Here is a 13,838-nt window from a genome sequence, read left to right on the forward strand (position 1 = left end):
CTCCTTAGTGATGACCCCTCCTTTCCATTGGGAGTAAGCCTCCTTTTTGGCAAGGAGACATTCCCGGATGTTTTTAGTGAGCCATGGAGGCTTATATGCTCTCCTGCCCCCTTTGACCCTCCTGGGGACTACCTTCCTCTGGGCTTGGAGGATCGTCTCCTTAAGGAGCGACCACTCCCTTTGGACACCCGGCTCCCCTCCCCTCTGAGACTTCAGCGCTTCTCCAACTATCCTCCTTAGCTCGTTGAAGTTCACCCTCCTAAAATCTAGGGCTACCACCTGACTGCTTGCCTTTGCCACCTTGCGCTGAATGGTGAATTCTAGCAGGCAGTGGTCACTGTCGCCCAGGGGGTCAAGCACCCGCAGCCCCCTCACCAGGTTGTCGCCCGTGGCCAACACCAAGTCCAACAAGGCATTTGAAGAATTTGAAGAATATCATTTTTCTGCCTTGCTCCGGAGAACAGAATTCCATATACGCATAAAGTTACTCATGCATGCTTGCAAGAGGAGGGCACTTTTCTAGGTTTAATAACACTCCCATATGAATGTTAAATTAAATACAGCCAGAAAGAAAATTAAGTATAAACAAGTGTGAAATTAATTAGTCCATTTGCACTATTAAATCTGAATAAAATGCATTTATTTGAACCAGGGCATGTGTTGTTAATAGTGAAGGTAATGGTTTACTTTTCAGATGTGTTTTGCAGAAATATACATTTCCAAACTTTCTTCTTTTAAAAAACATTTGTTTTGGAGGCATACAACCAAGTTCAGAATTCCCTGATTCTGAGTGTCCCTAAAATTCCAAGTATCGTGGATCATGTCATGGACCTATTCAAAGTACTGGTTTATGACCTATTTCAAATTCCCCTGCATCTTTTGTAAAAATTTTAACTTGAGATGAGAAAAAGACTTTGGGACACAGACAAATCCAGCCTGCATTTAAAAAATTCTTGGATATTTGTTCATGTTTTAGGACGAAGCTCGTTTTTAATGACTCTCACGCTCTGCAATTTCTAATTCACCCATTTGTCAAAGCAGTGTGATGGAAAATAGAGATAGTTAAAAAGAAGAAAGCAAGAGAAAAAATTTGCTCACCAGTGCAGTCCACGCTGAAGAGATTTATGGAGGTAGCTATTGAAGCTTCATCAGGACACTTAAGCCCTCGCAATGCAAACCGCACTAAGGAAGTTTTGGCTCTTTCTGGCAGAAACGATAGCAGGTAGACCGGCATGTACAGAATGTACCGCAGCTTGCACAGCAGAGGTGTCATGAACTTGCCTTTAGGGGACTGAGCCATGCGCTCTATTGTTGGAAACAGCAGTACAGAGCGAAGAACCTGTTGGGCCACAAGAAGAAGAAGGTCAGGGAAGTCCTCCAGCACAATATCAAATTTAGGAAAAGACAAACTTTTCAGGGGTCCCTTTCTAAAGTGAAGTTGGATATATTAGTAACTCAATGCACCCTTATGTTGTAGGAGATGCTCAATGGCCTGATTCTGAAAGGTGAGAAGAGACTTCTATTCAGACTGATTTCAGTGGGAATTAGAGCTATTCATCAGTGTACCAGGTTGGGCTCCAGGTGCAATTTAGAAAGAAGTGAGTGATGCTACAGTCATTTGTTACATAAAGATGGTGATACCACAAGAGGGCACTGCACAGAAATTGTCATTTTTGTTTCAGTGCAAAGTTTTTTTATTTTAATGATCTGATTAGACCACCGATTCCATACAGGAGAAAATTAACTGAAAATCATAATCACCACATAATTTCTTTTTCAGTCTGATAGTTTGGCCATATTAAGGTAGATCTTTATATGGTAGAGCTATAAACATAACTAACATATTTACTGTGAGGAGAGGTAGTTAGCTGTATTAGTTTGAAGTCTGGCAGAAGGCAAGGCAGGGTAGCACCTCAAAGATTAACTTGTTGAGAAAGCTATAAGCTTTGTAGGCTACAGCCTACTTCTTCATTACTGAGATGAGTACAATGTTCCATAGTACAGGCTATAATTTTGTACTATGTGTATTTTGAAGCTTCACAGTGATTTGAACTCATAAAGGATAGAATATGCTCTGATCATAGACTTAACACCCCCTGTACCCTAGCTGTTTCCTTAGCTGGAAACATTTAATTATAAAAAGATTCTATTTTTTAATTTCAGCCCATTGTGAAATTGTATCAATAGTTTCAGAGAATTCCTGCCATTTTTTTCAGAAATGTGGAATACTGTATGCATTCATATAGGAAACACCTGAAAAGCTATACAACTACTATGGTTAACAGAAGTATCAAGATGACACAATAAGCAAAGGATATGGATGTTATAATGAGACCACTGGGGGCCTTGCTAAATGTCATACAATACTCAGAGTAAATGTAGATGAGGAAAGCCATTACTTCTGCCCAGTTACAAGACCACCCAGATGCCTTTCAACTGTTCCATTTATCATAGGAGTTAGTAAAAAAATCTAGTATTTAACATGAAAGAGTTTCTAGTAGGCTTTGATCTGCAAAAGGTAGATCCCACTGCCTGGGTGTAGCCCCACTGAATTCAGGGAATGGAAACCCAGCCCAGGCCATGAAGAACACTTTGCAAGATCAGGGCATTTTAATGTAAGACATAAAAGGAACGTGTAGAACGCCAACCCTGTGCCATAATACATTTTCTATAACAACTTCAAGATAGGACTTTAAAAGGGTTATTCATGTTGAAGGCAGGAACCTTTTTAGATTCCCTAAACTTTCCAGCTCACACTACCTTATTTGCAAATTTAAAAAAAAGAAACAAACCAAAACCAAACCAAACCAAACCAAATAAAAAAACAATTAAAAAACCTCTCAGGGAAATCAATCATAGGTCTCTTTTATTCAAGACAGCCAACAGCTGAGGTATAAGAATGCAAGGCGTGGATTAAATTACAAGGTAGCTTTGTGATATTTCAACTAGGAGCTGAGCTCAAGCTCTTGTGATCTAAAGCAGATTTGACCCATGGTCCCAGGGCCACATTAATCCTTTGACATTACAGTTTATGGATACATAATTAGCTGTTTCAACCACTGTACCAACCACTGGGAGAAGCTACTAAAGCTTAGAGACAAGTGAAGGAAAAAACCTAGGAAGTAATTATCATGACTCTTAGTCCCTTGAATATGCCAATCCTGACACTATTTCTTAGAAATAATCTTATTATTGTAAATTTATATATGGTAGATATAAGAAGGAACTAAAGGTTTCTCCTTTTTGGCACACAATACAAGGATACCTTCAAAGCATATACATTTCAACCACTTTAAAAAAGGTCCTTACTTTCTGCTAGCATCCACAGCTTGGGTTTTAAAGCATGCATTTGCCATAACTGTTTAAAGATTAAATTCATGTGTAAGTATCTGCAATACCACTGCTGTTAAAACAGGCAAAAAATATAAATACCCACATAAAGTTTAATATTTTAGCTCCACAAAATTTTCATAAAAGCAGCATCCCACTTATGCAAAAAATTTATTGGAATATATACTTATCTTTTAATTCTATACTTCCAGGCTGTAAATATTTAATACAATCTATTAATACTTGCCTGTATCAGGCCAACAACATATCTCATAATATATACAGAATCATCGCTTTACATTATCTTTTGTTGATACCAAATATATTTATATTACATGCTATTAAAATAATGGCTTAAGCTTGCAGAACTACTGGTAACTCATTAATGATAGCCAGGGAGTTTGAAGATGCAAAGTGTTATCATTGTTAATAATGCCATTAGTACCACAAAGTAAGGAAATCATTCTTATGTTTTATTTGGTAAATAGATTTCTTATGGTACCAATCAGCAAAAAGACTGAAAATAGGCACAATCTACCAAAACAATCATAGTAAGTCCAGGGGTCAGAGCAGGGACAAATATTCAGGATGCTTTATTGTATTTTAGACTGTACCGGTGTCTCTCTCTTTCTCTGGTCAAATTATGTGTTTCTCTGCCTCTGTGTACACACCTTTAAAATGGTATAGATGATGCTTGTACTTGCATTTCAGGTTAGTTATCTTATATGTCAAACACATTTTCTCACTGGTTTGTTTGTCAACCAGCTTGTTATGTGTGTTCGCCAACAATTACTGAGTTCAACAGTTAGTGCTTGAAGACTTGGCTGACTCAAAGGGCTGGTAACAGAATGCAGATCCTTTCACCTCCTGGTGCCCAATATAAACCTGCTTAACACCTGCACATTTTTTGCTTTCTGTCAACTCTTGCTGAGTAAATATAAAATGATCCTAATCTAGGTCTTAGTTGAGTGGTGTGTGCGACTGCTCAGTAGCCAGATACTACTGTGCAGTAGCACTGTGTGGCAAAAACTGTGCTGAGATGCTACTGCACAGTAGTATTAGGCTACTGCACAGTAGCATCACTTAAAAGGTGCTCACCGGTGCTACTATGCAGTAACTCCACTGACTGCACATTTTATTTAGTACTTGATTATACAAGTACTAAATAAATGTGCAGTAATGACTGTGTAGTAGCATCTCGTGTAGACACCCCCCTAATTGCAACAACTACCATTCTCAAAGGCATCAGGAGCCAAGTCCAAGGTACAGATTCTGATTGCAATTCAGCCTGTGTTCCTCCAAAAGAAAAGGACATAAAAAAGGTAGTGTAGGAAGGCTTCCAGTTGCCCCCACTGCTTGTGGAATCTGATGTCCAATGCGAGCAATCCATTATCTGTCAAAGACCTACAATCATTGCTCTCAGATATGTGGAACATTTTTTGGAAGACAGGAAAGAGAGAATACATATTTAAAGACAATAGTGAATCATTAGGGCAGAGAACATTAACATCTCCACTTTAAGAAAGCCTGACAAACCAGCAAAATTAATTTCAGATTTTTGGTTAAGCAAGACAAATCCACTAATTCACATGCTATGATTTGCTTCATGTGATCATTCAGTCTCAATTGCTTTTCTTATTCTTGACTGCTGGTCTACATTACTTAAAAGAAATCCTGCTTGCCACCTAGGTATATGCAGAACGCGACTCCCTATTCATATATTTTGGCTCTCTTTCAAGATTCCCAATCTATCTGGAACAGGGAGCAGCACAACCAGCTTTCAAGATTAGTAGGGATGAGGCCAATTTCAAAACCAAGAAGAGCTAGCTGGAATCTTCTTGTCAAAGCTGAAAAGTTTTACAGATATATTCCAGTTCAAGCACAGTTTTCATCAAGGTTTCTAGACTGAGATAAACAGATACAGAACAGGCTGACTCTTGCTCTGTCTTCACTGCTAAAATAGCTAGTTTTTGGCTGTGTAATTAGTGTGTGTGACCTATCCAAGGGTAAAGACAGTAAGAATAAGAAATTTTAGTTTAATCTCATGATAAAGCTGGTGAGATCAAACACAAGGGGAAATAAGGTGCTGATTTTGCCATACTGACGCTGATGTAAAATGAAATGTGCTGTCTTCACTGTATTTTTACCTCAGGATAGCTTCACATTTAAGTTAACCATATGTTTTTAGCAGTAATACAAGGCCTCACTGACCTGCTCTGGTGGTTAGGACACTGGACTAGGATACTCAGGCCCCTGGCACATGTTCATTTAATGGTGCAGTGTGTATGATCCCCAATGCCAACAACTGTGCCTCTTGCCATGCCAGGCTTGCATGGCAGGATGCACGATTCTGGGATTGGGGATCAGACTCCAATGGTGTCATTACTACTTCCCAGTGCAGGGGGAGCCAGTTGGAGACTCTGGTGCGTTCCTGTGGTTGGGACCCATAATCCTCTGATCCCAGGGTCCCAGCCCTGGGATCACACTGGGACTGGTTGCAGAGCCTCATGCACTACGATGTCAGAAAACCTTGTTTGCAGCTGAGCTACACACACACAGTTGTTTAAGGTCTCAGTATACTGGGGCCCTAGGATCCAAGACCAGTTCCCCAGTCCCAGGGTGTCTATGTGCCATGGATGTCAGAAAATTGCGTGTGCAGCTAGACTGCTCATACAGTTTTTAAATGTATGAGCACAAGGGGACCCTAGGACCAGGGAACCTCTCTCCAGTACCAGTTTCTCCGTGACCAGGCTGCATGCCTCTAGGAGCTGTGGAGCAAAGCAAACAACCTGTTGGGTTGCTGGGAGCTCCATGGCTCCCTTCAAACTGGCACTCTGGCGCAGCTGATGTGTTCCCTTTGATTTGGCACCCTGAAAACAGCATACTGCAGTCCCATGTAGGGCTGTACCCCATGGCTGTCAGCCTGCCAATATGAGGGGTTGTCAACCAAGCCTGGAATACAGCTGGAATCAGGCTGCATGTTCAATTTAAGACATGATAAGAAACCAGCGACAAAATATTACACACTGTGGAATAATTTTTTGGCTGGTTACCCATTTTGTTGTACCATTAATTGCCTGCATGTGTGGTTAGGTTACTATTTAATAAGTGTTTAACAGGTTAATCATGTCTTAAGTGTAACATCTGCCAAGGGCCCCAGAGTCAAGTCCCTGTACATCCTGTAATCTAGGAGTGATCCTAGACCACTCTGAAACAGTAAGTTGGAGCCTGAGCCTGCATTTCACATAAACTAGGTCAGCTCCCTAAGCAGCAGGGTATATAGCAGCCAGCACCCACTGACGCTTAGGTTTTGATTGGAAAACAGATAATTCAACACCATTTTGTTTTTGCACAAACATCCAATATGTTTTGATTCGGTTCCAATGCAGAATGAAAACAAATTTCAAAACCTCAAAAGCTGCCACAAAATGGAACCATCATCCTCCAGGCAGCTCTAAAATAAGAACAACCTATTAGTGATTGCCACAGCTACACCAGATGGGTTAGCCTCACATGTGTATGGGCGTGCAGCAGACTTACACAGTCTATGATGTTTCTAGAGTTTCTTGAATTACAGAGACAGACAAGAGCAAGACAATCTCAATAATACTCTGCATTAGCACCTTCATTTGAAGAGCTCAGAACACTATTAAACCTTTCATTACCTGCTATTTGAGATTGTGTAGATATCACTACTTGTTTTATAGGTAAACTGAAGTACAGAGAAGCTAAGGGCAGTGTTCTTAAACTGGAGTGCTTGTAGGTCAATTAGGCAAAGATGATTTTCAGAGGTGCTTATCTCTCTGTGGCAGGGCACTGTTTGTGCCTGCTACTTTAAGGGCTAAGCCAAGCAACCAGCAGGTGCTTGATTGTGGCAGCCATTTTAGATCCCTGGCTGCCTATATAAAAAGATCAGTTCCCTGCTAGCGGGCCAGGCAGTAACATTTCCTTGCTGCAAGGCTTCATGTATCATTCTTGGAGGTAAAGGAGGAGCTATAGGGGATGGCTAGGAGGCTCCTTGTCTTGGGCATACCTAAAACTACACCCTGCTAGGAGTGGGTGGCCTGCTGGGGCTCTCAGTGGTACAGGAGCCCTCAGGAAGTGCCAGGCCAGTTACCATCCTGGTGAAAGGTGGGTTGGGGTGCCTTAATAACCCCAGCCCCCACAACCAGGTGGGTTACCCCCTAGTAGGGGCCAGATAGTGGGCTCAGGAGAGAGAGTGGGGCTAGAGGCTCAGAGGCCTGATGTAGAGTACCCTTGACTGGTCAGCACTGGGGTCAGGACCAGAATGGTCAAAAGGGCCAGGGGCCCAATACAAGGGATGCCCAGAGATGAAAGCCTGGGGTCCTGATTGGCTTTGGAGGTGAGGCCAGGGCCTATGTGGCTGAAGGTCCCGGGGGGGGATGGGGAACCATGCCTGAGAGGGGAAAATAGTTTCAGGGAGCTAGGCAGCCTGAGTGGAGGGATCCAGTTGGGGTCTGAACTGGAGGATTCTGGGGCCCAGTGTGGGGCCAGTGAGAGTAACATCTGTGGATGCCACCTGTGAGGCCTGGGGTGCAGTATAGGGGAGGAATGGAGCCGTGGATGGCACCCCCTAGCATCGGGGCAAGAAATGGGCAGCCTCCCATTAGGCGTAATTAAGGTCATTAATTAGATAACAACAAAGCATGGCAGGTGAGAAGGCGGGTGGTTGGCCCAGAAACAGGTGGGTGGGCCAAAGGCAAATTGGCCCCGAGCAGTCCCCCCCGTTACACTCTCCTAACTCCTGTGGAAGCTAATGGGGCTCAGCACATTCGAAATCTGGCTGTTTACCTAGGTGCCAACTATAAGTCAGAAGTCCTAACTCCTTGTAACTTGCTTTTACTACTGGATGATATTGTGCAAGGGTTGGAGTAACAGAGAGGACTATGATCCATTTTCTTTAGAAAAGATCTGGGTTGCCCCTTGCAATTTTTTTTTTTCTAAGCCAACCAGGTTTCATCAATCATGTACTTAGGCTGTAAGAAGACGAGCTCTCCCTGTTTGTGATATGTTACAGAAGGGTTTGGATTTCTGGACCGAAGTGTAAAAGCAGTGGTGTTTTAGTCCATGCTCCCTCTGTTATCAGAAACCAAAGCCAGCTCGGGAATGACCTGCTGGCTCACTCTTTGCTAATGACAGAATAAACGGTGGTTGAAGTTCACTTCCACTTCTAAGGGGGAAATGTTCTGGAGCTTGTTTGCTCTTGCTGAATAATCTGTTTTAAATTATCTGGGGTGTACAAATGTTTAATATAATCACCACCAACCAAAAGAATGTAGGACTCAGATTCCATACCAGTTATGTAACGACAGTTCACAATGAACTTCAGAGATCAAATCAGCTGGCAGAACCAGGAAACAATCCATTAATTTTTATAACTGATCCATTACAGTGACCCGTGTTAAGCAAAGCTTCATCCAAGTACAACTCTAAAACTCACATGCAGATCTGTGCAGCCACACATCCTTGATCTATATCAGAAACATCAGCATGCACAAGTAAGACATAACTTGGAACTGCAGGACTGGAAGGAAACTCAGAGAAGATATTTCGTGAGTATTTTGAATAGGTCACTGACTCCACAAATCTATGAGAAGCAACAGTTGTTTTTCTGTCAAAAGTAACACTTATTTTGATATATTTTGGTTCATCCCATGCATTAGTTGATTATCCATCTATTGCCTTAGCAGAGGAGAGGCTATTATCTGTCTGGTGAAGCCTATTACATTTTTCAAAGATAACATAACGATGCATTTAATTGTAATCTACAGCCTACGTTTGACACAGGGTGCCACATTAATCAACATTTCTTTTACTCAGCATGCAAGAACCTGCAGGCAAAATCATTAAGGTCATGGAAATATACCCTGCTTTATTAACACAGCTGTGCTGAGAAGGTATCCAAGTAAATGCACATGACAAAAACAGACAACATTTATTTTTTCCTCTCATCAAAGCAAGACTTTCTTGACTCCCCACTTCAGGTTGCTCCCAGTATTTTAAAAATACTCTGCAGCCTCCTTTCAGATCTACACATAGGAGCAGTCAGTAATAAGATGCTCTAATTTTCTGTTTGCTTGTTTTTTTTAAACTCTCCAAATAATTTTTTCTTTGAACTGTACATTACATATTTTGGTACATTAGCCAGCCATTTATTTTCATGAGATGCATATAACCAGCATATGTTGTGAAAGGTTACAGCATCAGAAGAGAAAAAGGTGCCAGAAAGTTTATGAATAAAGATACAAATATTTAAAACAATATTTCACTCCAAGCAGTCCGTAATCATTTATTAAACGTGTACATCTCTTTTTTTCCTCTGGATGTTCTATGTCCCTAGACAAATGCTTTGGCTCCATGCTAAGTATTATACATGTAACAGGATATAAATATTAAAATTTTGCACATAAACAGAATCTTTCCATTGAGGATTTTGAAGTACTTTATCAAAATGAAGCCTCATGCAATGACATGAATTAGTTAAGCCACATTACAGATAAGTTATTTACATATTTTACAGATGGATAAACTGAAATACAGGGAAGGCCATGCGACTCCCCCAGATGTACGTGCAATAATCAAGAACAAAACACAGAAATCCTAGCTCCCAATTTCCTGCTCTAACCATCAGACCACATCTATGAATGACTGGAATTGCTACTGTACAAAAATCACCAAGCATTTTGAAAGGGAAAAAGCAAATGTGTGTAATTAATCATAACTCTATAAGGGAAGAGAAATGGATTGCTTGTGGTTTCTTAATTCAAGAAGATCTTTCTATTACCAGGTGTAAACCCTTCTTCAGATTTTGTACACAGCAAGAAGAGGTCTCAATTAAGACACACAACTTTAATTTTCTACATACTGAATTTACTAATAGTCCAGTTGCTGTCTTGGCACCAGGGCCTTCTCATTTTCACTATCCTTCCCCCACCCCACATCTCTCGTTGTACACTATGTAACCCACATTACTGAGTAATGGTATAAAATAAGTGATAAAGAGGCACATGGCACAAATTTTCCATGGAAATCACTGGTACAACACTGGCAATATAGAAGGCGGAAACTGTTTCATAACTGAGTCACAGTTAGCCATCCCATGCAATTCCCAGGGAACTTCTTGTTAAGAACCAAGTGTTAAGACTGTAAATTACATACTTATCTCTTTTCTAACACGATGAAAAATTTATTGCTCTCTGGTAAATGTTAACTTCTGCATGTGTCTTTATCCATATGATGGCAATGCTTGGTGGTGCCATTTATGCAATGTTACTATTACCTCAGTTTTCAGAACCTGGGAACTGAACCTGCCAACACTGCAGACCATAAGGCTTACTGGCAGGATGGCTATAGAAATACTCAGGGTAGCACTCTTTATACTTCATTGCAAGGATCAAGATAGCTGAAAATAAAGATAGCTTCACATTTTTATAGGCCCTGGACAATACCAGTAAGTGGCTCCAATGGGAGACATGCAAATGTTCTCCAAAATAGAATTATCTCCTAGCATCCTAGCATTTCTCTCCTGGCTAAGGTAAGCTGGATGCAATTATTAAAAAGTCAAACCAACCTGGTACCTGTATATGGGCAGCGTATAAAGGTATAAAGCGAAGTGGCACAGCAGCATCAAAGGAAGGGTTCAAAGATGATAGTGTATTTATAAGTTCAGGATACTGTTTACTTTTAAATGTACATAAGTGCAACTGTGCCTAAGATACAGTATTATAGTGCAAAAGTAAACCAGACCCGGCTGAGCATGGAGGGTGCTTGGTGTACAAACAGATCAAAATCCTACCTACCAAGTAACCTTTGGTTTTAACCCTGCTTGACAATTTCTGGAATGTGAGCTATATGGCATTAGGCCTAGTCATGCTCCTGGACTTGTGCCAGCCTTAGTACACACTTGACACAGATGCAAACCTATAATTCTTGGCTGAATAGATTTAGCAAGGTCAAGAGACCCCATCCAGAGCTGTGGGAATCATTTGCATCCAACCTTGGAATCAAGGTCCAATATATGGCTGAGCCTCAGCCCTTGCTTTGTGAAGGCTTGTGTGTGTCTAAAATTTTGGAGACACCTCAGAAACCTGTGGACCTGTCTGCATCCACCTTCCCTTGAGAAGCACCACAATCACTTTTCTTACCTTCAACATCATCAGGAAGAAAGAAGCCACCTTGTCTGCTTTTTTTGTAGGGCCTCTTTGGTCTTTTCCAATATCAGGCACAAGACTCTGAAGACCAAAGGAGGTTGCAAGTGAATACTTCCCTTCTCTCTCTTGGTTGCAATGTCTTGGGAAGCTAACGAACAGTGGCCACAGTACAACTTGCTCAATAGCATTACTCATTGGAAGCAGCAGACAATAGGAGCACTACTAGGGATACTGATACAACTCATACTCCCATCAAATACACTCAGGAGAAACCATGTTTTATAGCAGAAACATATCGCTTCCCAAAGTAAACTAATGGGAAGGGGTAATCTATCTCGATTCCATACTCCACCCGTTTCCCCCAAACACCTGAAGAGAAGGCAGTCACTAAAAAGCAAGCAAATGGTAAAGATCATTAGTCATTAGATTTAAACTACTGAACTAGGTACAGATTTCTGAGGTGAGACAGGACCACAATGATTACTTAGTCTGTCTCCCTGCATAACATGAACCATAGACATCACTCACTATTGCCTGCATCGATCCCAAAACAGCATTTGAGCAACAGGTGATCTACCAGAAAGATGTTCAGTCTTGCTCTAGATAGCATAGCAACCCCAGGCAAGTTATTCCAATGATTAATTACTCTTAAAAAAGTCTCAGCTTTCAATCACTGGATCTTTTTGTGTTGTTTTGTGTTTTGATTCCCCATGTAGGTCTTTGACTGGACAACCCCTTAATCTGATATAGGATACAGGAAATAGAGCTTCTTAACCATATTACATAATAAAAGGCAAGTTTCCCAGGCTTTGAAAAATTCTCACAGCTTCATTCTTTCAGGTTGTGACATATAGGTCCCTTATAAGAGGGAATAGGTCTAGTTCACCTAGGATGAGTTTGTTATCTCCTGCACCAGGAATCATCTTCATTGACATGCATAACCACAGAAGGACACCTGGATAGATTTACCTCCATTTCATGACTCTTATCTCAACATCCTGGCATGTAGATCAGAACTGGACATAGTATTTTAGTAACAGTCATGTCAATGCTGCATGCTATTTCCATATGTGTCCAAGGGATATTCCTTTGTCATATGAATCATAAGTACAAATCATATATTTTAAAGAAGTCTGTTTACCTTTAAGCTTTATCACCCAAAGCTGTAAGCTTATAATGCTTATAAAGCATAATACAGCTTAACAATACCATGCTGAATTATGCCACCATTCTTGCATCCCTAACAAGTCTTTTCATGACTTGGCCTAGGATAAATATCAGATTAACTGATTTAAAGTTACCCAGGTCATCCTTCCTATTCTTTAAATATTGCCTCATTAGCTTCATTCCTGGCACTCTCCCACTTCCACTGAAGAGTGATCAATCTTGGAAATTTCCTAACCCACAACTCAAAAGTCCTTAGCAATTTTTTTTTATATTCTTGGGTATAAGGTATGTCTGCTGATTTCAAATTATTTAATGGTTAGTGTTTAACCTCCTTCCTAGATACCACTGGAACAGGATTATTTTCTTGTCATTTTTCCAAATGCAGAACAGAAATTTTAATCACACACGTACACTGTGTTTTCTACATCATGATTGACAATTCTTCCCTCTTATCTCACACTGGATATATGACATATTAGGCTACATTTCAAGAATTCCATCTTTGACCTATATCTTGTGACACCAATCCGATTTCTGATACAGTTGCATGCAGCTGGTAAGTCTGTTGTGGTGGAAGGGGAGGGGGGAGGAAAGGGGTGGGGGGAGGCAGATCAACACCTGTTACAGTGAGGGAGGGGGCAGGGGCAGGGAAGGCACTGCTCAGTTGGGGTGGAGCAGGGTGTGGGATGGAGCCGCGGCTCCTCAGGAGGTGGGGGAGCAGCTCCCACCACTGCGTGCACCCCAGGAGAGCACAGGGGAATGGGGAATGTGCTCTCAGATCTGCATGGGGCAGGGCAGGGCGGGCTGCAGTTGTGGGCTGGAGCCGGGGCTGTGTCAGGGGTTTGGCTCAGGGCGGGAGCTACCGAGCGGGCTGCAGCCACCCCATATTTTGCCATAGCCCTGCTTCCACGCCTGGCACAGCCCTGGCTCTTCCCCACGCATGGGTGGAGAGGAGGCATTGAGCCGGAGCTGAGCTGGGCAAATGGTGGCGCTGGGAGTGGGGCTACAGCAAAATCTGGGGTGGCTGCACACCCTGCCCCTGCACTGAGCCTAGCACCCGCTGAGAAGACCCCGGTACAGCCCCAGCTCCAGCCCCAGCCTGCCCACCCGCCCTGCCCCGCACAGGTCCAGGGGCACCCCCCGCCCGGTGCCATTCTGGACTGCAAGCAA

At 41.9% G+C, this 13,838-nt stretch overlaps 1 protein-coding gene across 3 annotated transcripts in view; it reads right to left on the reverse strand.

Annotated features, from left to right (window-relative positions):
• LDAH (lipid droplet associated hydrolase) overlaps window positions 1-13,838 on the reverse strand; it is a 306,139-nt gene that overhangs the window by 73,834 nt on the left and 218,467 nt on the right. For all 3 annotated transcript variants that reach the window (XM_019520811.1, XM_019520809.1, XM_019520808.1), the window contains exon 5: window positions 1,099-1,339. In XM_019520811.1, coding sequence (XP_019376356.1) covers window positions 1,099-1,339 — 241 coding nt within the window. The remainder of the gene's footprint in view (window positions 1-1,098; window positions 1,340-13,838) is intronic.

Source organism: Gavialis gangeticus, unplaced genomic scaffold (genome assembly GCF_001723915.1).
Source record: "Gavialis gangeticus isolate Ggan-Ray unplaced genomic scaffold, GavGan_comp1, whole genome shotgun sequence".
Taxonomy (NCBI): Eukaryota; Metazoa; Chordata; order Crocodylia; family Gavialidae; genus Gavialis; species Gavialis gangeticus.